Here is a 27703-nt window from a genome sequence, read left to right as displayed (position 1 = left end):
GTCAATGGAAATAACAAAAATATGGCACAAATGTGCCCTGAAGTCTTTACATTTTTGTATTTGCTCTTTTTAACAGACTGCATGTACTGAGTATCAGCAACAGAGACTTGAATTTCCATTGTTTAATCGGATGTTTTCTCTGTATTTCATTTGTCTGCATTGCAGAATGGGCCCAGCAGGTCAGTAGACCCGCGCTAATTGGAGACATGTTTTAAGGACAATACCTCAGCCACCATGAAAGGGTTAGGAGCCAACCGCAGTCGTCACCTGTCTGACTCGTGTGAACCAGCGGGCTGTTCCCAGAAGCCTCTGTGTCCTTTGACCTCTGACCCTCACAGCTCCTTTCTGTTGAGCCCTACTATAAACCACTATGGCACTCTGGACCCCCATCTCCACCAGTGCCCTCCCACCAGCCCCACCACCTTGACTCCTGACTGCTTGCTGCCTTTCAGCCAGATGTCCAACAGCAGCACTTTCCCTCGTCTGCATTTTACCTCTCAGACTGACCAGGTTGACTGCTCCCAGGCCTGTATGGCTACTGGTGGTGGAGTTGGGCAGGGCAGCAGGGCAGGGACACTATCCACATCCTTGTCTATGGGTATGGGCTTGGGTCTGGGCCTGACTGGTGCCCCTATGATCACCAGTGGATCGGCCACTATCTCGTCTGCAGCAGCAGCAAAGATGAACCGGTTACCTTCCAGCCTACTGGATCAGCTAGAGAGGCACCTGCCCCTACAGCGTGATGGCTTCAGTACACTGCAGTTCCACAGAGGCCGTATGTCAAAGCAACGCAGTGAGAGCCCAGGACGCATACGCCACCTGATGCATTCTGTGCAAAAGCTGTTTGCCAAGTCTCAGTCCTTGGAAAACTCTGCAATCAAGGGTAGCTTAAATGGGCGCTCTGCAGGAGGAATGACTGGGACTACAGGAAGTGGTGAAGATAGTGGTAGACCAACCCGCAGGAGCAAAAGTAAAGACAGGGCTAAGACTGAAGGGCAAAAGCAGAGACCTAGACCTAGTACACTAGGCCTCTGGGGCTCAGATGATGCCCTGGACACTGACACTACCAAAGCTGGCACTATAGCTGTAGGTTACCGCAACCCACTGAGCATGATGACTCTTGGCAGAGCGGTGTCAGACAGCCAGGCCCCTCCAAGACATATTCCACAGGGCTATAACACAATTTCTGCACATACTCTCAAGACCTCCAAAAGCAGCAGTGACCTCAAGTTCCTGGCATGCCCAGCAACACAAGTAGGATCCAAGGAAGAGGAAGAAAGAACTAGGGGAAGCAAGGACGATACACTGGTGAAGAGGGGCTCTTGGTCCACTCTCACACTTACCCAGGCTAGGCAGGTGTTGCAGAAGGGCTCTGCTACAGTCAACAGGACCCTGCTTAAATCAAAGTCATGCCACCAAGACTTGGCACAACAGTTCCTTCAGGTAGGAGGGCTCGTGAGTATTCATCTCCATCATCATTTTTTGGAAGTTTGCATGGATCTGTTTATAATTTCTCTGTGCATGTCTTGTTTTTTAATGTTTGAGCACCAGGAATCTTTATTGTCACATTTGCGGAGTTTCTCACAAGTCGTGACAATCATATCACCTTTTTTAAGCCATTGCTGCACATCCTCACAATCATATTGCGAAATACTAGGAAATGCACGCAGGGATACTGTATTATCCTGTATTTTAAAGTTTTTAACAAAGCATTTGTTTGCATAATCCAGGTCCCCCTGGGCGACTGGGCAGGAACTTTGGGTCATGGAAGGACCAAAGGAACTGAGATCCCTTGTCGAAGGATGCGCAGTGGCAGTTATGTCAAAGCTATGGGAGACGTAGAGGACAGTGATGACTCAGAAGGAAGCCCCAAACCTTCGCCCAAATCTGCAGCTCGTCGCCTGAGCTACATGAAAGCCACCCAGCAGTCACTGAGTGAGCAGCAGCCGCCACCGACGCCACGCAAGTGAGTCCCACAGTGTAGTGAGTCAAAATATGACCTTGTTTATCATGCTCATTGTTTTGCCACTGTTGATTTTGTGCCCTTTTACATTACATCCATTAAAATATAAACAGGCACTGAAGGGGTATTTGCTATAAGGGTATTTTTCTCATGCCTCCAAAGGTAGTCAGCAGGTGGCAGCATCCTGTCATGAATAAATGTCAGTATGTGCAGAAGTACTTGGTCAAAACAAGATCATAGAAGATATACATTGGAGATAAAGATGCAGTCTAATGAAAGGGGACAAGAAACTACATACATTCCATTTTTATGTGCTGCAAAAGCAGTCGGTGAACTTTTTGCCATGTGTTTTACCTCTACATCCAAACGGACAGGCCTCGTTGCTACGCTCTCATGCGGGAGGATTATCTGTGGTCTCCTCTACAAAGTGCGTGCTCTATGCAGCATCTGAGGTCAGTGTAACCTAGAGGCAGGCAGTGTGGCCCTAACCACCCTAAGTGATCCTACCACTGTTTTCCATCACTTTTTTTGCCTAACCCTGCCAGTAATTTTCCTCTCCACCCACAGTTCCATCTTTCACCTTGCAGGTACCCTGAGTGGCGTGTTAGTACTTTTACCCACTTTCTCAAGCCCTGATTTCATAATATGTAAACTTTCCATGAAAATCACTCCAGCACACCCTGTTGCTTATTGCACACACATTTTCACTAACACCAGGCGCCAACTAGGCAAGGCAGAACAGAGGAAAAAAATTTTTTAAAATAAACTGAAATGCAAATCTCTCAAATTCTATTTAGCAGTTTTACTCTTGTATCGTTATTTCCTCTGTACTGCTATTTAAGCACTAGCACACATCACTATCCACACATCTCAGTCGTGTTTAATTTGAAAAAACCCAGGGGAACATTTCCCTGGTTTAGGTTACTCCTGGATATCATCAATTAAACACAGCCCCTTACTTATTCCAGGCTCTGACTTCTGAGAGGCTGATTATTACGTTCACTTCCACAGCACCCTGCCGTCCCTGAAAGAGCTGTCCACTAATCGGAGCCTTGATAACTTAGACTGCCTGGTGAGTCCTTTAGAGGCCCCTCCACGCCACAGGAACAATGATTTCAGCCAATGCTCTGGCACACTGGGCAGAGGCTCGGGCACTCAGGTATGTCTATGATCTCTTTATTATTTATTGTTGTTATTATTGACAAAGATAATTTTAATTAGTCTGTTTGAATTGGGTCTTTTATTAATAAGTTCCCACAGAGAAGTAGTTTTTGCTGTTTTATTTAAGTGAGCAGTGTACAAAATAATCCAAAGCGCTGCATCACAAACTGCAAAAAACCCAACAATCGTCTTTTGAAAACAGTTGAAATATGAATTTAATGAAGGAAAGATTTAAAGCTGGATTAAATGCAACAATATTTAAAGTATACATACCTTCTAAAATTTCTAAAATTGCATAAATTTGATTGACTTCAAGAACCCGCCCTACTTCCAAGAAAAGAGAACGTAGAACGTGTATATAAAATAGACTGCCACAACCTTTACATTTTGAAGCCACTGTGAGAGAATATTTAAACAAATGTCTATAAGACTGCAGAGATGGTTTATGAATAAACCAGTCGGGAATAAACTTGACGAATCAAAATGATGCCTCAGAGTGTTTGCAGAATGTCAGAGTGGAAGATATGACTCAGTAAAAACCTGAGGGAGCTTGTTGTACATCTTCATCAGCAGAATTGGAGGCAAAAATACCTTTCATAGAGAAGTAATGGCATCACTATCTTTGGAAATGTTTAATATTAATGATAGAGAGACTCGATTTAGGCCAGAGGTAAAGTCAGTCGGACCTAAAGGATTTCTTGGTACTCATGCACAGCTTTTGGAATGAGCAGGCCTAATTTTTCTTGTTTATATGCCACCCACAACACTTTCGTATTTGGTCCTGAAATGCCAAATATAAAAATAACTGCTGATGCTTGTTTCTGCTTCTTTTTATGTCGCTTGATCAAACATTTCAGTTGCTGCCGGATGTCAATGCTTTTTCCCATCGTGCAGTGACAACACAAATCCATGCAACAATGAAAGCTATTTTAGGCAACTCAGACAATGCATTGTGATTTACTTTCATACTGACCCTGAGGCAAGTACAAGACGATTAACCTGATTCTAGGTTTTAGGTGTATTCAATTTTTATACCACTGAACACAGATGTTAAAAATGCCATCGCTCTTTAAAGTATCCTACAGCTTTATTACTTACTATAGACTTTTAGACTGCTGCCCACACACTTCATATTTCCACATTTTTATTTCCAACCCCATCACTCATCTCTCAACCCCACAGATTTGTTTTGTTAGTCTTTGGATGACACCCAAGACCTAGTTTTAAAACCACTGCATAAAATACTTGAATGTATAAAGCAGTTTTAGGAAACTCCTCACACAACCACAGGGACATTTTTACCGCATCTCTTTTGGCTTCATTTGCTGTTGATGCTTTGGTTTTACTTTAGTAAGATTTTTATATCTGAGCAGTTTTTCCATCATAAGCATAGGTCTGTTTAATGCATGTTTATCAGTCTGCCCTCTGCCCTTAGCGTGTGAGTCTGCACACGTTCTTTCAGGTATGCGGGCAGGGCTGTGGGCACTCTGTACCGTACTGTGAGGGGGAATCGCAGGCTGTGGAGGCTCTGGATCTGCCTGCGCCTACGTGCTTCCGGTCGCGCAGCCATAGCTACCTGCGGGCCATCCAAGCAGGCTGCTCCCAGGATGAAGATACAGCTTCTGTGGATTCAGAGTCACCACCACCCACCACTCCAGGCTATAGCTACAGCTCCAACACCAGTGAGTACCCGAGAGAAGAAGGTGGTCTTAGTGATTGCAATAAGATTACAAAGATTTGAAATTACCTTCGAGACATTCAGTTCATTTTGAATTGATTTATATAGCACCAATTCACAAAAACAGTGGCCTAAAGGTGCTTTACACTATAAGGAAAAGACCCTACAATATTAGAGAAAAAACCTCAACAATCAGACGATCCCCTGTGAGCAAGCAAACCAGCCTAAAGGAGGGGCAGTCATCTAGGGTCACTGGCTTGGGAGATGAGAAGAGAGAAAGAGCATAGAGAAGAAGAAAGACAAACTATGGGAGAGAGGACAAAGGTAAAATGTATCAGGAGTAAAAAAGAGGAGCGTAGAAGAAAGTGCATCATGGCAAGTATGAGCCTAAAGCAAGCATGGTTCAGGGTCAGATGATTTCTGCTGTATTTACTCCGCTTCATAATAGCAAAAATAAGTATTGTCTGGAAAATTGCCCCTTAAAGGAAGAGGCCACTTTCCTGAAATCCAACTTGTTTTACTGTTTTTGAAAAGTACACCGGGTAACAATTTTACTGTGTATATTTAGTGTATGCAAAAGACACCACATGTGCTGCTATTATAATAGTCTTGACAATATTGTACACCTTAACTATTATAGGTATAATTCAAATAAATAGTAGGTTACTTTCCATTGTTAAAAACATAAAGTAAAAAGGTAGCACATGCAAAAAAAAAATCAACTAATCCCAGCCATTTTGTAAAATTTATAATAATTTTTTGTGTGTATGTGTTACCTTTTTACCTATGGGGTTTAAGTGTTAAATTTAAATGACTGTGGTTTAGAAATACGGAAGGCAGATCCTTTTAAAGATCTATGTAGAGTATTCCTCTTGTTTTATTGCAATAGATAAACACATATCTACCAGAGTACGGGCTTTTGGTATTAAGGTGCTCATGCTTTAACAATAAGAGTTTGCAGCATATTCAGTCTGCAGCTGGATATTGCAGGCTGCTCTCTTCTTTATCGCTGAGAAAATGGATGGAAGAAGTACAACACCTTTCACATAATCATTATTAGATGGAAAACTAAACTCAAGAACATTTTGCTTCGCACATTTTTTTCTGTATCTTTTTTCATTTATGTGTAACATTATTGTTATGTTTTCAGGGAAAAGTGCGCAATAATGACTCCTCCAGGCTGACAGGGTGAAGGTTAGAGATGCTGTTTTAGAGAGATAGAGAGGTTTGCAGATAAGCAAAGAAAACTATCTATTTTTTCGCCTACAATTCAGTTCAAGCATTGTTGCAGTAAAATCTGAACATTTCTTAAAAACATCTACTGTGTCTATAGTAAATTCATGCGGTAAATCAAGCTTCACTTCTGTTTTTATGGTGCATGTGTGTATATATTTGTGTATTATTATTATTATTGAACAAATTGCCCTGTAGCTTAAAAGTGTCAGAGTTGTGATGTGTGGTTAGTATTTTTCTTCTAAAGAGTTCTATATGACTTTGATGTTAAATCATAAATTCATACTTATGAGTATTTTAAAAATTTTAATTATAGTCCGAGATACTTTTAGAGGTACTTTTAGCTATTCACCACAAAGATCTGCATGTTTGATTTGGCACAGTTTTACACCCTCCCTGATGCCACCCTCTGATTTATCTGGGCCAGCATGAGGGACACACAAGCCTCTGATCTCCTGAGGCTGGTTTTATTTCCCTTTGCGGTCTCAAGACAGGGATCTTTCACATGTAAGGCAAATTTGTTAACTACTACAACATAGAGGCAGGTGGATTTTTCTTAGGTCAATAGTGAATCAAAGTTTTAGGGACTAAACTTTCTGATTATTAATGTTTTTAATTTTTATCTGATTTGATTTTTGCTTCTGTACATATGCGAATGGGAAAAAGCTGGACTCTATATGGACTCAATGTATTTTAAAAAATAGTTAACAAGCTAATGTAAGAGCAGAACTTGACTCTGTATCACCTCTGCTCAGCTGTCTACTCTGCTACATGTACTGCAGAGAGATCTAATCTTAAATAATGAAGATCTTGAATAATGACGCTGGAGCTATTCTGCTGAACAAACTATGTGACTTTTTTTTTCTAAATGACCACAAACATCTTTTTTTCTTCTTCTTTATGTTCTGTAAAGAAAAGGTTTTCATCTCAGCAGTGTCAGGAAAAAGTATTTGCCCCATTTCTGATTTCTTATTTTTTATATACTTGTTCCACTGGAAGTTTCCAATCATCAAGCAAAATGTAATATTAGACAAAGATAACCTGAGAAAATACAAAATGCAATATTTAAATTATGAGTTTCATTTGTTAAGGCAAAAGAGCTATCCAAACCTACCTGGTCCTATGTGAAAAAGTTATTGCCCATCTTGTTAAGTCATTAATTAACTGTGATTAACCACATTTTTTTGAGCTAACATCAATTTCATTAGCTATACCCAGGCCTGATTACTGGCAGACCTGTTGAACCAAGACACCACTTATATAAAACCTGTATGACAAAGTGAAGTAGCTTATAAGACCTTAAAAACTACACACCATTCCACAGTTATTATTATTACTGTCTAAAGAAACTCAGGAACAGACGAGAAACAAAGTCATTGACATCCCTCAGACTAGAAAGGGTTACAATGCTATTGCCATTTCTAAGGGTTTGGGACTCCTGTCAAACACAGTGAGAGCCATCATCCACAATCGGAGCAAGCTTGGAATAATGGTGAATTTTCCCAGGAGTGGCCAGCCTACCAAAATTACTCCAAGAGCACATCGGCAACTCATCCAGGCCACAAAAGAACCCAGAACATCATCTAAGGAACTGCAGGCCTCACTTGTCCCAGTTAAGTTCAGAGTTCATGATTCAACAATAAGAAAGAGACTGGGCAAAAATGGTATCCATCAGAGAGATACAAAAAACCCACAGCTAACCCAAAAGAACACAAAGGCTCTTTCTCTCATTTGCCAAGAAAAAAACATCTTGATGTTCCCCAAGATTTTTGGGGAAAATATTCTGTGGAGTTTTGAGACAAAAGTTGAATTTGTTGGAAGGTTTGTTTCCTGATACATCTAGGGTAAAACTAACACAGTGTCAGTACATAAAAAGAACATCATACCAACAGTCAAACAAGGCAGTGGTAGTGTAATGGTCTGGGGCTGCTTTGCTGCTTTAGGATGGAATCATTAATTCTGATCTCTACCAGAAAATGCTGAAAGAGAACCAACACCAACAAGTTCAACCATCAATGGCACAAAAAAGAAGAAAACAAGTCTGAAAAGAAAAGTGGGCCAAAATTCTTCCACAGCAATGTGAAAGACTCATTGTTAGTCACTGCGAACGCCTGACTGCTGCCAAAGGTGGCACAACCAGTTATACAGTTTATTGGGGCACCTTTTTCATGAAAGGTCGGGTAGGTTTGGATAACTATTTTCCCTTAATAAATTTAAAAACTGTATTTTATGATTACTTGTGTTATCTATGTCTAATATTGGTTTGTCGGATGATCTGAAACATAAAATTGTGACAATCATACAAAAAATAAGAACTCGGGAAATACTTTTCAAATACTTTTACCTGTGTAGCGATACAATATATATCTGTGAAAGATGAATATAAGCTGATAATGTTGGTTGAGCTCTACGCACTACCCAGCAATTTAGAAATGTTTTCTGTCTAGGGTATCTATTTGCTATACTGCAATTCACATGTCTCATTGCTTCATGTGCCTAATTCTATTAAAATCTTATATATGAAAACCCTATATTTATATTGTACTCGTGCCTCAAAGACTAATTTTTCTGGTTTCTTGCAGGTTTTTTTTTTATTAAAATCACAGCATTATAGCATGATTGTAATAGGAGAATAAGGCTATAATATATATATATATATATATATATATATATATATAGTGGGGGGGGGGGGACATAGGAGGAAATAGCTCAGTTCACTCCTTTGTTGGGGTAACAATAGATCACCACATGCTGGATATGTGCTTATTTTTTTTATGTCTAGACTTAAGTCCGTTCCCGCGGCGCCGCAGACGAACTGAAGCGCACCTACCGTGAACACATTCATAAACAACGTAATACCCAGACATAAACCAATCACCTTCGTATTCGATTAGTTCGAGGTCCGGCTCTGTCCAATCGTTTAGAGAAATCGGTTACGGAGAAAACGTGGACTCCAATCCTCGTCGTCAAGGGCGTGTACTACAAATCTTTTCTTCACAGTGTTCGTTGTGTGTCTCCTAGGCACTACACCCGTGTCCATCTCGTCCGCCGTTCATGAATGAACAGAAAATAAGGATTTCTCCGAGTCCACCACTAACAGTAAGGTCTTTGTCACCTTTTTCCCGGTTGAGCGTTATGGTTCTGCTGTTTGCTACGCTAGCAACAGCGAGCTAACGTAAGCTAATGGTGTGGTAGGTTAACTAGCTAGCTAACGTGGATGAAGAAAGAGGATGAAACCCTGATACAAGCTGTTTGAGCGAGGCGAGGAGCAGCAATGTTGGCTGCCTGTTTTTAGAGTGAAAAGCCATCTCTTTGTTGCCCCGCTGATATCAACTATACAGCGCCTCCGGGTAGCATTACTCAACGTTAAATACCCTGTGTGATAGCACGCCGCGGCAAACCCTGGACTGGCTAGCAGCAAAGGCTAACGGTAGCCGAGCCGTCACCAGCCCGTTAGGGACATCCCGGCGCGGGCTTAGTTTGGCTAACCAGCCCGTTTATTAGCTAACCGTGGCTAGTGGGTTGTGTGGGTGATTGATCTTATATTTCCAAATAAGTTTTTATTAGAGACGGTTGTAAGTCGTAATCCACTGCCACAGATCGTTAATTAAAACGATAAAGAAGCTCAGCGGCTCAGTGTGCTTTAAATTGAGCTCATTGGGTATTTAATTGATCTCCCCGGTGGTCTTTTGGATTAACGTTAGCTGAGGTAACGGCTCTCTCTTATCCCGGGCATGTGACAGTGATGTGTGTCCAGAGGCACGAAGAAAGCTATGATTCACGTTTATCTGAACCCACATGTACAATCATATTAGTCTACTATAAAATGCTTCCCCATAGGTCAGAAAGTGAGTGCTGTACTAAAGCTCATAGTGTTGTTTTGTTGACAGAAACTAGGTAATTTTTAAGTCGACTCCACTTGTAATGGTACCGGTATATTTATTTTCTAGACGTCATGTGGTGTGAAAGGAACAAGTAATTGTCTGGACAATCCAGCTTCTTGAAATGATTTTATCTCACCTGGCACAAGTGGCTATATTTGGTCCAAAGGGCCATCTTTATTCATTCAAGACCTGGGGCACAGTCAATAATTTATCAGCTTCCTGCACTCAGTAGTGCTTTGCAGTTCGGACACTTCTGCTTAGGCTTTTTTTAGGACCCCTGAAACAACTAGGATGTGCACACAAAGCACTGTAACATTAGAGCGAAACACAGTAACAGTACCTTAGTGTTTAAATTGACTACCATTGTAAAGTTAGAAAGTAAAAACTTAAATCCTGCTTAACATGTGACCAGGTGTAATCAAACTAGGTGGCTTTGAAGTTTCAGAAAAAAAGGTGTGTTCACTGTATCCAGAACTACATTAAACAAGACTTGGTGTGGCTGTGTTTTATCATGGACAGACTATGAGTCATTCTCCACAGTATTACACACTCTTCCTCTCACACTCATTGATGAGGTAATCTCTTGACTGAATGGCAAAGCAAATGTAGCTTCTCAGTAAGGTCAGCAGCAGACGGGCTTTCTAGTGATGAATGTGGAGCTATTTGTTAACACAGTTGGACATTACAGTAAAGGCCAGTCCCATTTCCTGCTCTAATGGAATGCAGAACTGCTTTCGCATTGGTTGAAATACTTTTGTTCAATCCAAAATCGCCAGCTCCTAAAAAATACAGTTGATTTTTAACTTTATGTTGTATTTTGCGTGCTGATAGACACATTTTGCGTATTACACTGAGACACATTTTAGTTGTGTGCTTTGCTTTTGATATATTTGGAGTTTAAATGAGTAGTTGAGGTGATCAGGAGAATATCTTCAATAAATAGTCATTATGTGTTTTTCAAGAATAATAAAGTTTCATGTAGCAGATATTAGTGCTGGGCGATATATCGAGTTTTTTAAAAATATCGATATATTTTTATACGAGATATAAGATGTGACAATATCTTTTATATCGATATAGTCTATGTTACGTTATAATTATAGCTGCGGAGCCGCAAATTTGCCTCTCTTTCGTCCACTTTTGTCTTTACGCAACGTTACTCGACCTCACCTCTCCTTCACTGAACACAACTCACCCTCCTCCCCCATCGCTTCACCTGCAGGCAGCGACAAGATGGACACGGCAAATCTCCGTTAACAAGTTACTGCGCATCGCCCCGTGCGTGGGGCTGGACGGCGTCAACGTGTTAACGAGCTAGCCACGCTAACGCCTAACTGCACGGCCTGAAATCCTTTCATTTTCTCAAAAGTTGACTGCGCGCCTTTTGTATGAATTGTGGTTGTGCTTAATGACCGCGAACCGATTTTATGTGGTACACAGCGCTCAGCAATCTGTCAAAAAATGTTTTAGTACGACTTTGGTAAGCTAGGGAGCTGCACTGCTTGACGGATTGTCGGAGCATTACGGCTACCGAGGAGCCTCGCGGAGTAATACGTACTGTGCTTCAACGTAATATTACCGTATTGTGTGTGTATAAGGACCATAAATGGCACCTGTTCAGAGACATGGTTACGAAGCGGATTTCAAACTCCAGGCTGTCAGTCACGCAGTAGAAGTTGGGAACAGAGCAGCTGTGAAATCTGTCTGTTATTATGCTCAGCGTCTTTTAGTTTACATTATGACTGCACAATTGTGAGCTCTTTGTTATGCACAAAACAACATAGTTTTCTTTTATTTATAGAGCATCATTATTTAATAAATGCTCATAATTTATTTTTGAGTAGTTTTTTTCATGTACATCTATGCTGTATGTTAATAAAAGTGCCTGTGTGACACCTGGGACACAGCTTTGACTAAGAACTCTCTTTTTGTTCTTACTTTATGGCTTTAAAAAAATATCGAGATATGAATTTTGGGTCATATCGCCCAGCTCTAGCAGATATTAATATTTGCTGGCTCTTCTGTTTATAATAAACTCAGTATTCAGTATTTGAGTGTGAAAATACAGACAAACTCATGGTATTGTTGGCATTTGATACACTTTTCTTATAGCTTATTGACTGACTGTAAATTGACAATGAAAATATCTCGACTGTATACTTGGGTGTAATGTTGGTCTGATTTTTCAATCAGAATTTGATGACCTAAATTTAGTCTAGACATCAGACATAACATATTTACTGACACTGACAATCATGTATGTGTTTCTGTGTAGAAAAACAAATCAACCTCAGGTTGTTTAATTTATTTCAGTTATATTTCTAAGGGGCACACTTCACTCATGTAGAGCTTAGTGTTTTTAATTGGTCATTATTAGTTTGAAAGAGAGTGCTGTATTTTGCAGTGAAAATTATGGAGTTGTGAAAGAGCTAATCTCAGAGACTTGTGGCATGTGTCCTTGATTTAACTGATTAGCTTCCAACCCAGACTGTTGACGTACTCCAACAGGTCAGATGTAGAACCACAGATGGCCTTAAAGATGTCAGACAATTCAGTAGAAAATGATCTCCAGTAGTAGGACAGTTGGACATGTTTTTGTCTGTAGACAATTATATGGAACATTTAATCTTATAATAGTAGACAGAATAATGAAGAACATGTAACTGTAGTATTAATGAACCCATAGCTGTTTGTTTTCATAATGTACTTTTGGTTTGATGTTGCAGTCTGTGTTTTGTGTAAGCACTTTTGCTTTTCCTATCAGTATGTAAGCTTTGTCTGTTTAATGGCTGGCTGCCTTTCCTTCTCAATAGATAGTTTTCTCCCATGAAGTCTGCCTGCCCTACCCAGTGATTTACTGTGTCTTCACTGACACCTTTAAGCCTGTTGCCCTTGTTTCTTAAAGAGTTGTGGAAAAGCACTATGTAATCCATACCCGATTCTTAAAACTGTGGTAACAAAATTAATACATGTCACATAATGGAGCTGTAGAAACCAGCAAAATTACAGCGCAAACCAACCTGTCATTTAAATATATACAAAAACTAAAATTTGCATGAAAACCTTACAGTAGGCTGTATTCAGCTCTACTGTGCAGGAAAAGATCAACTGTTGGTGACTGGCTTCACTCCAAGTGTTAGTTTTCATGAACATTATAGTAACCTGCTGTGACCTTAAAAGTCTAAGAAGTCCAAGGCTTTCTCTTTCTAAATAACATTTGACATTCCTTTGTTATCCTGCTATGGTAATGTTTAACTAAAAACTCTGACACGCCTCCAAAGAGTACCTCAAACAATAACAGGTTTAAGCCTAGACACACTCAAACTCAAATATCCTCCTCTTTTGTGACGTCTAAGATCCTTTTGATGCAGAATCCCTCGTGTAAATATATCCATAATTTCAACAGATACCCCATGCCTAATTCAAATGTGTTATAAAACTCAAACTAATTTCCAGCTTACATATAATTGGAATCTCTAAATGCCTTCCTGTATGTGTGCACAGTGTTTGTTTGGGTTTTTTTTGTCAGAAGTCATGCTCAGCATGTGTCCTGCTCTAATCTTTCAGTCTGTGACTCCCACAGTCTGTCTGTCTGTTGTGCAGTAACACTGGCTAATCTTGGACAGAGCTTCCACCTCTTTTCATGATACTTGGCTGATGTCCCGAAAGGTTTATTCACAATAGGCTACAATATTGTTTGTGAGGGTTGGTGTGTGCTTTGCTTTTATGTACACCGAACTTGGTGCTTCAGTAGAAACTAATGTTAAAGCACAGTGTCTCCCCTTGAAGTTCACTCTGCAGCAGCCTAATTAACACATCAGACTGTAAGTCAGAACTCAAAATGAGATCAGCTGTGATCACAACTCAAATCCCAAACTGGCACACCAGATATCTTAAATTAAAATAAGAAAGTAAATTAAAAAAAATAATAAACAGTTCTAATGGCATCAGTACACAGCTATGAAAATAGTCAGTCATATACATGGATGTTTGAGGCTGGTGTTCAGGTCGCATTAGTGGTCATCTGATAGCACTCAGACAGACCTGCTGATGGAGCCAGAGCATATTATAGGTCAGAGACTGCATAGCTCTCATAAGGGAAGCAATTTAAGAATTGTTTGATGATCATAGTGGTGTTGACAGCATTGGAATTGATCTAAATTGTTTTCTGAGTAAGAGAGAGCACCTCAAATAAGTGATTTGAAGACTCCTGCTGTCCATATAACCTTTCAAACTGGCAATGGGCTTTCTGAGTTCTGTTAGCTTAGTGGCTTTTAATGTCTCAAATAGCTAGACTAAGAATAGAAAATGTAAAAAGTAAGAGATTAGATGAAATGTTTGAGCTTTTAAGCCCTTCAAAGTGGGTACATGGAAACTACTATTAAATGAAAAATTTGTTTTACTATAACAATGATTACAGTAATAGTGTATTCGATTAAATATTGGAAACAACTTGAAATATATTTCTTGTGTTGATGAATCTACAGAGAAATGTAAGTAAATTGTGCAACTCCCCTAGTTTTTATGACACTTAAGAGTTTCAACTCATTGTTTAGCTAACCATCCAGCGGTTTTATTGTTTTGGTTCCCTGTCGGCGCACTCATAGCACTAAGTTTGGCCACACAGAGCTTCATGCTTACTTTTTGTTTTTTTTCATAGGTGCACACGCTCCAAAGTTTGAGATATTTAGGAGGCCATTTATGAGTTTACGTCCAACTTCTAGTTTGAACAAAAAGTAACAGTCTATAGCATTCTTTATACTTCTACTTTAGCTTTTTGTTTTGTTTTGTTTTTTACATGTATAAAACAGCAAATAGGGACAGCAGGGCTTTTTAGACTTGGAGGTGCTCTTGGTTTGTCATACACTGGCTGAAGTTCTGGCAGCAAAGATAAACCATCATCAGGCTATCAGCTGATCCTGACCCAATGTTTCAGGCATCGCAGACCTCGTCCATCGCTTCTCTGCACTACCCCTGTAGTATGGCACATGAGGGCAACTGTCATATCACATATAGGATAGCAAAATAGGTTATGCCACTTGCAAGAGGTGTAAACAATCTGCAGTCAGCCCCCTTCACTGTGACTGAATGTTTGTAAAGGCCCATTAACCTATTTGTTGTTGTTATAAATTGGGCTATTGTTGAATTGAATGAAAAGTGCACATGTGTGGTTAAGTGTTGACAGATATTTGGCTTATGATCAATTTTATTGCAGTGTGCAGTTAAGACCCAGTGCAGTCACCCAGCAAATGCAACTGAGGCATGTGCTGTGACTCTGTATGTAGTACGACACAATTAACTTTGGGAATTTCATGCATCCAAGCTATGAGTACTACAAGAAGTGCCTTTCTTTGGAAATAATAAATGTTCTGTTTTGCTCCTACGAAGGCATGGTTTCTGAGTTTGGCACTGCTCGCCAGGGCTGCATGAGCGACACATAGGGTGGATTCCAATCCACAGACATGTTTGTGTATGTTTGTGGGATTTAATAAGGGCTTTACTGGTTCTGTGAGTCACAGGCTGATGATGGGAGTGCAGTGCCTACAGAATTACAGGGTGTTAGGTTGCTATTTAAATTGAAACCACTACCGGGTAGAATAAATACTGCATTTTTATTATTGATTCAAAGTGGTGAGCTTTAAATTACTTGGTCAGCTAATTTTAAAGAAATATTTCATCCATCATGTGTGTCAGTAAATGCTGTATGTGGGCAGAAGCATTTGCTACTGTGTATTTTGCAACTCTTTGAGGCATATGTTGCTGATTATCGCACTGTTTAAATAGCATGCTTCCCCTTATTTCTTGTAGAAAGCCTGTGGTTTTTCCTGGTTCCTTGCTTTTTTTTCATATTGTAGTTCATTCTATATCATGCACCACAACCCTGCATTCAGACTGATGACAGAAAAAGAGGCACCGTTCCCATTCCTTCACCCTGAGTCAGATTGTCTTAGTTCAGTGGTAATCCACTTTCAGGCCTCATTTCAGTTTCCCTTGAAAGAATTTGTAAGCGCATGCTTCATGTGTTTCTGAGTGCCAGAATATGAAGCTTTATGTAAAGAAGTGCTCTGCTAAAGACAAACAGTGTTTTTACTAGAGATGGACCGATCCGATATTACGTATCGGTATCGGTCCGATACTGACCTAAATTACTGGATCGGATATCGGAGAGAAATAAAAAATGTAATCCGATCCATTAAATATCACGAAAGCGCCTCACAAAACTTGCAACATGGCCTAACTCAGCATATTACCTTAGCACGTCGGAGCAGTATGCGTCACGTGATAGAGCGGCTGTGGTGTGCGAGACCTGTCGGTGGTCTGGTTGAACAGTTGGAGCCTCGCTACCAAACCGGCATTTCATCTCTGAGAAAGTTATCCCAGAGAGAAGTAAAGCAAGTGTGTAAGTTCATCTCTGAATGTTTGTAAAGCATTCTCACGTTAAGCTTAACAACTGATACTGAATAAGGAGCAACTGCCTTTTCTCTCTCCCTCCTTCTCCTGTTGCTACTTTAGTCATGAAACTGATCAATGATCGGCTGATCGGCTTTTCTGTCGCGACTCCCGTCTCTCTTGTTTGTTTTTGGCCCACTTTGCACCAGAAAGAGGAAACTGGCGGCTGAACAACAGCAGCACGTTTAAGCTTGATAAGCTGTTGTTAGAATGTATTTAATATTATTTTCTACACCAGGATCCTTTTCTACGTAGCTGACAGCTGGTAACTGTGCAGGAGCGGGTCTAGCAAAGTTTAGCCAGGGGGGCAGGTAGGGCATTAACAGGGAAAAGGGGGGCACAAAGACATGCTTTTCTTTCTTATTCTTATTTAAAATGTCTAGCTTTTAATAAATAATTATCTGAATCTTACACCCAAAGTTTTAATCTGATGTAAAATGTATAGAAGTCCATTACTGTATATAGTAACTATTAAGTCTAATATACCCTAGTAAGCTATAGTACTTTTTCCTTTGGGAAAGTACCATCTGTGCAGTCTGCAATTCTGTTGAAGAAAGATGTTGAATCTATTTAATTATTGTGGAATATTGATTATTGAATTGATTGAATATTGATTTCTGTGCATTTTTTTTTTTTTTTTTTTTTTACACATGCATTAAATTAAAGTTGATTATGTCGATTAAGCATCGCGAGGCGGAGGGTGGGGGGTGGTTCCCTATGTTTTTTTTTTTGCTGGGAGTTTGCAACCCTGTTAGTTAGGTTGCTTAATATTTCCGCTAAGTACTCTTTAAAATACCAGAATAGGGAGGAATGTGTAGGTTTAAGTTTATTAGATTGATCAGTGTTGCTGAACTATGAAATATTTTGGGTGCAGTGTATTTTTTGCATACAGGTATAACAGAATAGCTTTAGTGTTTTTGTTTTTTTTAAACTTGAGTATGAACTTATACAAAATGCAGCAAGATATTAAAAAAACAGTTTCATTAATTAAAAAATACACTGTATCTGATTCATATCGGTATCGGCAGATATCCAAATTTATGATATCGGTATTGGTATCGGACATAAAAAAAGTGGTATCGTGCCATCTCTAGTTTTTACTTACTAAATACTTAATTATAAAATAGTAATTGTTGAGTATTGGATTTGAGTTTGTAAAATGAAAATGTCATCATTGAAAACACTAGTCATCGGTGGAGTTTCTCTCTTCTAGTTGATCCACTCTATCCTGTTTGATTTGAAAAATTAAGAACTAGTAGCCAAAAATCCATAGGAGGAAATGATGATAAGAAATGGACCAAATTCTATGTATCTATGTATGTTGCTGCCGATATAGTGTTCACAAGGCCAGTTGTCGCTGATTGGTCTAACAAAGCTGAATGTATTGAGAACAAATGAAAGGGGGAGGCTCAATGGTAGTTGAAAGAACAGAGCAAGTGGAGGAGGGGAATAAAATACAATTGTTTGGTTCCTTTTTGTTATGCTGTGGAGACAAAAGAAAAACATCACACACACAGATAGCCAGTCAAGTTTTGAATTGCGTTTTCCTGCTTCCTTTCCATTCATACATTTACTGAAACATGTCAAGCATGACTGGGGAAAAAAAGCAAAATACAACAAGATAACTTTATTTATTTGACTAATCTGTACTTCAAATGGGATGAAAACACAAACAAAAGCTCAAAAATGGGCTGCTACCCTCAGTTCCTGGATCCATAAGACCTAGAACTGTTGAGCTGAATATCACTAGAGAAGGCAGAGTTGTCTGCCTGACAGTCCCCAGAGCAAAAGGCCTGTGAAGGTGTGGCATGTAAAGGAAGCTCTCCAGAGACAGGCTGACGTCAATGGAACACAGCCACCAACAGAAGTACATTACTGTAAGCATAGAGGTAGCTTTTAGTACGGCCCAATAGAGACAGCAATAAGGGCAAGGTACACGTTTGTTTTTCAGATAGCCATGTTAATAGTTTTATGTTTTGGCATTTGGTACACACCAGCTGGCTTAGGGCTGGCTTAGTCTTGCTTTGTTTCAGTAGTCTTATGTGACAAAGTGCAGGATTCCCTTTCTAAGCCCTATGTTTTCGTTCTTTTTGTTTTCTTTTTTTTTCTGTTCTTTTTTTGTCAGCAGTCAGCAATAGGAAAGCTCCTCCTCCAGTCCCTCCCCGTACCACCTCCAAGCCCCTCATCTCAGTGACATTGCAGAGCAGCACCGAGTCAGCCCAAGACACATACCTTGACCAGCAGGACCGTGGCAGTGAGGTCAACAGCCAGTCAGGACGGAGCAACTCCTCTGACAGCCTCTGTAGCATACGCACGGGTAGCCTGGCTAAGGGGACCCAGCCTCCACCAGCGCCTGTCCCTGCTGCAACCCCAGCACCATCTGCAGGCTCCATACCTCCTGTTCCAGCCCCCCGTGACCTCCCACCTACCACCACCACAACCACTACTGTTGCTACAAGTACCACTTCCACATCTACTCAGTCCCAAAATGACACCCTAAGCACTGGTACCACTCTAGAGCAGCCCCCGACTGCACCCAAGAGGAAACTTTCCTCTATTGGAATTCAAGCAAGTTTCTTTTTTTTGTTGTTGCTGGAGATATAATCAAGCAGAGACAGACAGACAAACAGAGTTGCATTTCACTGATATATTGTGTTGTTCATTTTTCAGGTGGATTGTCTTCTGCCAGTTCCAAGAGAAGAACCCCTGCCACTGGCTAAACCTCTTAAGTTTCAGTCAATTGGAGTTCAAGTTGAAAACGGCAGGCCGTAAGTATACACTCATGTTGCAGTGTTTCCAGGCTTAAGCCTGATTTAGAGTTCTGCGGTAAATTTATGTCCTAATTTATGAGGTAACTGGAAATTGCTTTCATTCCTACACTGGAACCTGAAGTTACGAGGTAGATCTGATGTAGAAGTATAATTATAATTGTAAAACACAATAAAGAAAGAAAATAGATTTTGTGACAGAAGATGTTAATTTTTAATTTTTTGTCATTAATGGTTTGATTTGAGTTTCATCGATCAGCTTCCTGCAGAGGTCCATTTTATATGCCCAGATGGGTCACACCTGTTTTAGCAGTACAAGATGGGGAGGGTTGGATAATGTTAAATAGGCTGTTTGTGTTTTAGTGTTTAGTATATGTGCTATAGTTATATTAATGGCTTTAAAACAATGGTATTCTGGTGGTGGTGTTTGTTTTGTTTTTTTTAACTCTACTGTCAGGCCTGGTTTTGATGTGCTGTAGCTCTTGTACTTTTCCCTTCCTAACTGCATGCACTTACTGTCTCATTATTTCATCTCTGTTGCTCGTGCAGTGAGTGGCTAAGGTCATTCAGCAGTCAGCCTGGCAGCAGCATAGCGCTCTGATTGATGGATTTTTACTCTTGTTTTGACTGTAGTGAGCTGAACATAGTGAGAAAGAGGCCATTTAAACTTTTGCAGAGCACTGTAATTTCCCGTAATCACATTTGTTTGACAGTCCACTCTTTTTCTCCTGCTCATTATCTGTGAAGCCAGTTGTCTGATAAGCTTTCATGTTGTATACCTGATTTGTTGCTAATAGAGATTGAAAATGTGACGTCATTGAGGGGTAAAACCGCAAAGCATTGTGGGTATCCGTGGCAAGAGGTACTAGCGCAAGCAGGCTTTCAATTGAAATCAGTTACACAGCGATAAAAAGAAACAAAAAATGGCAAGAAGCTGTTGTATTATTAACTGCACAAGCCGGGCGAACGACAGCTGCGTGAAGCCGACGGGTAAAGCGATTGGTTTTTATCAGATTCCGGCGTGGAAGAGAAATTGTCCAAGCCATGTCTCCGAAGTCACGAAGAGGCGACGGATGGCCTGGACAGTAAATATTCAGCTTTGAATAAATAGTGAATTGTCCTGACAGAATATTGCGTTTCGTTTCTGTTATTACCACGGTACATTGACAAAAACATATACTTTTATTCACAGGATAAAACAGTTTTTTGTATCACTAATTGCCCAGTACGGTTACAGCATACAATATTATTGTCACTGCTACATTTCTGTAATGCGTACCAGAAATTATTTCCACTACTAATTAATTCCCGTTGAGCTCAAAGTTCCTATTAATAAACGGTTAACGAATGTGTATTTATGACGACGATTTGTGAGACTGGTAAACTTACCTTTGTTCGTACGATGGTCTTGTGTTCTACACAGTGCATTTCAAGGTCCTGTACCCATCCGTCGGTAAACTGTACCTGGGCTTGCTGCAGTGACCTGAAGTTACTAAAAACTTCATGAGTGTATGCACTCACTCCAAGAACCGTATAATTATAAATCTGAGCGTGGTGAAAGTTGAGCAGCACGCTGACGTCTTTTGTCCACTCTGTGTGCTCGTAAGGGTCTAACCCCTTCACTCCTTTGATTTTTTCCTCATATCTTTTCTTTGCCTTTTCGTCGAGTCTGTCTTTGTACGGTCCGGCATTGTTCTCCTTCGTTTTGTACATTCCTTTTTTGGGGAGCAAAGAAAAAGCAAGAAGGCATTGAAACCGGCAAATGAACGTTTTGCGGTGCTGCAAATGCGTGCATTTGATGCGGTACTTGGATTGTTTTGCCACCAGTTCCCGGCATGCAATGCGCGAAAGTCACGTGGTCTGTCAATCTCTATATCTGTACTGTCACATCCTCAATGCTATCTTTCCGAGTCTTTGCAGTAAATGATAATGCACAATCAGCTGCCACAGTCTTGTCAATCCAAATGCACTGACCTAGATCTGTTACTGTGGAACATGTTTGCCCCATCACTTAATTGTCTTTTTTGTCGAAGTTTGTCAGAAGCTGATATTTATGCATGTGTCTGCAGTCTCAGCCGGGACAGCAGCATGGCCTCCAGACAAAATACAGAGACTGAGCCTCAGGAGCCTAAGGATGCCGCACCCATAGAAAACAACACAACCAACTGCGCCAACAGTCAGACGGTGAATACTGCGCAGAATGGACAGGACAAAGCCATGGAGCAGCAGCCACTTAAACACAACTCAGCACCATCCAGGATATCCATCTCACCCCCAGAGACTCTCGACCCAGCTTTAGACCCCTCCTCGTTGCCGCCTCCAGATCCCAGCCTCGAGTCTGGAAACTGCAGCAGCCAGGGAGATGCTGTTCAGCCTACCACGCCAGCATGTCTCAGAGACGGCAACTGGTTTCTGAAGCTACTGCAGGCTGAAACAGGCCGCATGGAGGGATGGTGTCAGCAGATGGAGCAGGAGACCAAAGACAACAAGCTCTCAGAGGAGGGTAGGTGACAGAAATGGATAAGGTGGTTATCAGCACATTTACATGGGCCCCATTTTACTTTTGTCATGTGTCCTGTTTTCAGATAAGATATAATAATCTCATTTGACCTTTGCCACATATACTGTATGTCTGTCTGTTGGCCAGATCACAAATCTCTTTGCAATCTGTCTTAATTTTCCCACGCAACATGCAAATCGGGGTTGGACCTTTTCCAGACTGGTGTTATCGCTTCTGTCGCTCTTACTCCCTCTCACTCACCCATGCAGATCAGCACTATCTCTGTTGTCATTCAAGTGCAAAACAGATCAAGGGCCAGATAAATCCCACAGCATGTGAGATGAATGTCAGTTTATACATGTAAGAAAGTGCTGTGTTTACGCACAGTATTTACTTGGTACTTATTTTTTACATTTTGAACATTTGGCTTGAATCCTCAACTAGTGATGAAAAATTGAAATGAAATTATTAAAAAACTAAGCATGTTAGGTTGATTTCAAGAGTATCTTTCAACGTTAGATGTTAATGTGCTACAAAGAAAGATATTGTTTTTTAAAAGAGCCATAGTTGTATAAAAATTGAAAAAATCTGCTATCAGTTAATTGCCAAGAAGAATTGAGTTGCTGTGCCTGTTAGTGAAGTTCACAGACAGGACACTAGGTCAGGTCTCATCCCTGTTGATTAAGGACACAGAGACAAAGCATGACAGAGTTATTACTGCCATTGACTCACAGTACTACAGCTTATTAGAGAGGACGGGGGCAGGGTAAGCATTAGTTTAGCTATAACAGAGCCACTGCAGACTCATTTCACTTATTCATGTCCCAAAATACCACTCAGGCTCTTAAGTAGATCAATCTCTGCAGTGCCTTAAATATGAATGAGCAAGAAGCAGATGAGCAGTGTAGGCTCCTTCAGATGATCATTCCTCCTACTCTCTGTGGACCTGAATTATGAATTTCCATTTACATGCAAATACTTGACTGAAAATGACTGAATAAAGAATCTTTTGTTGTCAACGCTATGAAAGAGTTTATAAAATACTCGTAAGAAAATTATTTACTGTCAAGCAAGGTTAAATGGTAATTGTTAGTAAACACATTGCATCACACCCCTTCACATCTTGACCCTTTATGTACTTGAACTCAGACATGCAAAAAGACTCCTGTATTAACTCTAAAACTCAAAGTTTGTTTCTAATGTGTCTTTTTATTCTAACTGGAAATGTTTCTTTGCTTGTTAAGGGTTTGTCATATTTGTGTCTTTGTAGTTTTGGGGACGATCCGCAGTGCAGTAGGCAGTGCTCAGCTCCTCATATCACAGAAGTTTGAGCAGTTCAGAGGGCTCTGTAATGAGAACTTGGTGAGTGGCTTCATTATGTCCTGTTGAGTGTGTGTGTGTGTGTGTTTGCTGTCCTACTTTTGTTGCCCAATTGTAAAAGATCATTTGTTTTCCATTATTTGTCCTACATAAAGTGAGATCTCATTATTTTATGTTAATTAGGAAAGTTTCAAGCAGAAATGCAAACTTCACACCGATCTTACATGATTGTTCACTTGTCCTACTGCAATATTCTAATTGTTGATTGGCGTCAAATGTATTTTATTTTCATCTATTTGCTTAAAGGCAGGCTGCCCGGGAAGTATTTGTGTGGGTAAGGATGTGACTAATTTTCTCTGTTTGGTCCAAATCCATTCATCTGTCTCGCTTTCCTTTCCCTAGAATATAAATGCCAACCCACGACCAACATCGCAGGACCTTGCAGGGTTCTGGGATCTGCTACAGCTCTCGATAGAAGACATCAGTATGAAGTTTGATGAGCTCTACCAACTTAAAGCCAACAACTGGCAGCTTCCCGAAAAGAAGGTGATGTTGGGTACCTTACATTTTTGTTTCACTTGAGATTTTTAGATTAGTGCCATGCGTAGAGTTGTCATAATTAGTCATTCAACAAAAAGTTAATCAGCATAATATTTTTTTTGGTAATTTTTCAAGTAAAACTGCTAAATGTTCTCTGGTGCCAGCTCCTTAGCAGTGTGAATTTTTCTCTGTTTTAAATGGCTAGAAATTGGACACCATTGTTATTTGGATAGTTGGCTCATTAAGCCAAAGGAAGTTGAAGATATTTCAGAATTTTCTGACATTTTAATTTAATTGACAGCTTGATCAATAATGAGTGTTAATTTCAGTTGTAAATGCAAGCCTGGAGGATTTTAAATTATTTCCTAAGTGCTTAATGGACTACATATGACACTTAATCATCACTACTGAAAGTGTGTTTTGCTAGTGCCACACCATATCTCACTCTTTTCCCCTCTTGACATAATTTCCTCAGGATGAAAACAAGCAGCTTCCATCATCTGTGCCAAAGAAGCAGAGTAAGCCGCGGCTGTCAGCAGAGAAGGACAAGAGCGTGGACTCTGCTGCAGACAAGCAGCGGCAAGAAGCCAGAAAAAGGTTGATGGCAGCAAAGCGTGCGGCATCAGTACGACAGAACTCCGCCACAGAAAGTGCTGACAGCATCGAAATCTATGTCCCCGAGGCCCAGACCCGCCTCTGAGAGCAAACCAGCACTGATCAAAAAAATTGCTAACGCACTTCAGACATTCATTGACACAACACAAATCTGAGACACACACTATATATACATATATATATATATATATATATATATATATATATATATATAAATAAAATATTGGATGCACAGAGGCCGATCCCTCATAGCAGCACAGGAGCTATGTGGGGGATCACAAATAATCAAGAAAAATGCAGATCACCAACCTGCTGCCATGGGACAGAAGTAACCTTGACAGATGTTAAATACTATTGTTATTATTGATATTATAATAATTATTATTATCTCCTAAAGTATTTCAAGACTGTCTTAAATGTGCAAGTATCTTCGATAAGGACATCCTGTACCTTGTGAGCTGAAGAATCTTGGTATCCCAGAAGTTTACTCTCTTAAAAACTCCCTTCACTGCTGAGTCTACCGGCAAGTTGCGGCTGCCAGGTTTACGAGCTGAGCGACCATCCACACACACTCAGGACACACATGCAGGTGTACTCACTGTCCACAGAGTCTTCCTGTTCTCTCTCTTTGTATTTGGCTGCCACTCGTTGGGTGTGGTGTGTACGCTTTACTGTGTAAGAATTATAAGATGGCGTTAGTGTACTCAGAGGTTTAAAATGCAGAGAACCAGAGGAAGGCAGTAGCATATATATTATAAATATCACACTATTACAATGTTCATTTTGTAAATGTTGTATACCAGATTATTTGTTAGAAAGAGGTCAGTGTTCAGTACCAAGGTAGTTTTTTATAGATCGAGTACATTTACTGTCATGATATATTAGCACTTGATGCAATCATTCACTCCCCATTTATCTTCCTCTTCTTTTCACCAGTGCACATTACACAGTCTGTGGATACCCATTCTTAAAATCTTACTTTGGTTAGTTTTTGGTAAGGGATATGAGGAAGGATCGCCCAGCTAGTGAGGAAAAAGTGGAATGTATGAAATGTATGCGTTTGCAGCTCATGTTGACTTGATCACTGCACTTTCCATTCACCTCAGATCAAGTTTGCCCACCTTTTGTTATCCTAATCATTCTGACCTTCACTACATCCTCATGCGATGTAGGGGGACCAAGACATTCACCACTTGATATGGCATTCCCATTCAACCAGACTGTGTGAGGGTGGGGGTTTCCTTGCTTCTGGAAAGAAAATGGAATAGCATAGCAATAATAAAATCATATTAGAACAAGCAATGCAGTAGGTACCCAGTCTTAAGTTATTTAATCAACATTTCCAGTAGGACTTTATTAGCATGAAGGATGAATGTTTTTTTTTTTTTTTCTTGTTCTTCTATGAACTAACTTTCCTTAAAATAACAAGAATCTCAGGTTGAACACTTAAGCTCAACAGTAGAAACCACTATGGATGGAATATTTATTATACAGCCTCTGGGCCAAAATCTTGGAGCCTTTGCCAAATATTCCATAGGACTCCAGGCCTACATGGTGATCTTCTATAAGGAAAAGGACTTTTTGGTAAAGTTCGGTGATGTAACGAAAGGGGTCAGTTTGACTCTGAAATCACGATTCCTTTACTCCCCTTTCTAGCAGCTAGAACTCCCACCCCTTTTGAAAACGAAGAACTGTGGTACAATGTTTGGGGGTTTTTTGTTTGTTTGTTTTTTATGCCATTTGACACATTTTTGTGACATTCATCCAAAATGAGATCAATCTAAACATGCGTGGACTTCTGTAATTTACAATAATAAATGGTGCTGCGAGGGATTTCATATTGTGCCAACGTGGCAATGATCATCAACCTTTTAGTTTCATCTTATTAGGATTTTATTTAATGTTATTATTATTTAATCTGCTCATGAATTCAGTTGCCTGTGTGTGCATTCTCAGAAAAGTTTGTGTTTGCATCTGCTCACTCCAGATATACTATGCCTCATCTCTGTATGAGCTCATGACACTTTGGCTATGGGACTGGAATAGTTTCCATGTTTCCAGTTTCTTAAATGGAAACTCAAGTGCCAAGGGTATATGAGTGGAACAGGGCATAGCACATACTCATGCAAAAGTGTAGGTAGTGTAGGTTGACTCACTTGTTCTTTTTTTCTTTTTTTTTTTTGTTGCAAGAGCTGGCTCTCCCCCTACTGGTCAGTTTTTTGCATGACACTCCAGACATTTTGTTCTGCTCCATTTTGAATTTTTAGTTAACGTCCAAAAAGACACGAAGTTGAACTGGGAATGCTGACACAACACTGCGTTGTCAAATTTCTTATTCTCTTATTTGTATTACATCAACAATGGACATGTGCATTTCATTGTCCAAAGAAATCATTAAACATCCCTTTGCTACATGTCCTGTCATCATTCCTGCTGTCGTTTTTATTGCACTCATTCATGAAACGGTAGTAATATTAGCTGCTAAGTTAATATTACACAGATAAATCACAAGCATTAGAGTAGATCTTTTATTGTTACCGTGTAATCTCTAAAAGCATGGCCTTCTTACATATAAAATATACAAAGATCCTTGCCAGTGAATTTTCAGTATTCCATATAATGGGTCTTACAAATTATCTGAAGCTATTAAATCTGTGTAAGGCATTCAGGGTATGCACTGTACGTAAGTGTTTATTACTGTGACAAATGGTGGAAAGTCCTTTACTTTTTATCTTCTATCATTTGAGAGCTGGATCCCTTTATTTGCCTGTGTACTGAACTTTTAAGAGAGCAAGACCTGATCAGGGATCTTCAGACAGTTTGTTTACCAGTACTTCCTGAGTTTCAAAGGGCTACAAAATGGACACATGATGACCAGAAGGTGCAACTCTAGAGGCAGATTATGTGGATTTGCTATTCAGCCACCATGTGGACGAGGCAATATTCTTCGGCTAAGACGTTTCTAGAAGTTTTTGAAGACACAGACATTTTGGGTAATCTTTTGGGTAAAAAGTGGGTCAATGGTTGTGATTAATGGACAGAAAGCCCATTCTGACTTCAGTGCCCACCCTTGTGGCCACATATCTGTCATCTCAGAGACCAGCCAGGAAAATGAGCAAAAACTATGTAGTTCCAGATTATCTCGTACTGACAAACATTATTTTACAAAATAAGCACATATCTTGCAGACAAAGGGTTGTTTAATGTTATGGTGTATTAGTTAGACACTGTGAGGCTAGTTTCTTTTAAGAGAATAAAGAATTGTGATTCCCATGAGTTATGAGTTGGCACTTTTTCTGTGTTAATTAAATGTAGAATTAAATGGGAATGCCACTCATATTTGAAGTTCACTGTATGTTTTTTTCCTTGGAAATATGTTTTTAAAAAGATACCACAATTCTATCTTGGTTGTTCTTGCAGCTTTTTAGTCCATCTAGGCATGTTGTCCTGGTAACACTAACAATGACAAAGGACATGTAGAGAAACAAACCCGTAACCCTTCTTGTAAGAGATTCAGAGGCTCTTCCATCCTGCTGGGGGCTTTTTGATGGCAGGAAGGTTCTGTTCCACTTGTGTACTTGAATGCAAACA

At 40.0% G+C, this 27703-nt stretch overlaps 1 protein-coding gene across 7 annotated transcripts in view; it reads left to right on the top strand.

The window, feature by feature from the left end:
* The window catches only part of dlgap4a (discs, large (Drosophila) homolog-associated protein 4a), a 101304-nt gene extending 74778 nt beyond the window's left edge, over positions 1–26526 (top strand). The window contains exons 2-12 of one of the 7 annotated variants that reach the window (XM_063463239.1): positions 166–1443; positions 1731–1966; positions 2338–2415; positions 2975–3122; positions 4587–4806; positions 18498–18937; positions 19040–19137; positions 21207–21640; positions 22908–22999; positions 23360–23503; positions 23973–26526. In XM_063463239.1, the coding sequence (XP_063319309.1) occupies positions 235–1443; positions 1731–1966; positions 2338–2415; positions 2975–3122; positions 4587–4806; positions 18498–18937; positions 19040–19137; positions 21207–21640; positions 22908–22999; positions 23360–23503; positions 23973–24197 (3324 nt within the window). In that variant the 5' untranslated portion in view covers positions 166–234 and the 3' untranslated portion in view covers positions 24198–26526. Of the gene's footprint in view, positions 1–165; positions 1456–1730; positions 1967–2337; positions 2416–2974; positions 3123–4559; positions 4807–18494; positions 18938–19039; positions 19138–21206; positions 21641–22907; positions 23000–23359; positions 23504–23972 lie in introns of all 7 variants that reach the window. The other 6 variants (XM_063463238.1, XM_063463236.1, XM_063463237.1 and 3 more) reach the window with 6 other exon arrangements.
* Positions 26527–27703: the final 1177 nt, after the last annotated feature.

Source organism: Pelmatolapia mariae, linkage group LG20 (genome assembly GCF_036321145.2).
Source record: "Pelmatolapia mariae isolate MD_Pm_ZW linkage group LG20, Pm_UMD_F_2, whole genome shotgun sequence".
NCBI lineage: Eukaryota > Metazoa > Chordata > Actinopteri > Cichliformes > Cichlidae > Pelmatolapia > Pelmatolapia mariae.
This window is presented reverse-complemented; position numbering and strand designations above follow the sequence as displayed.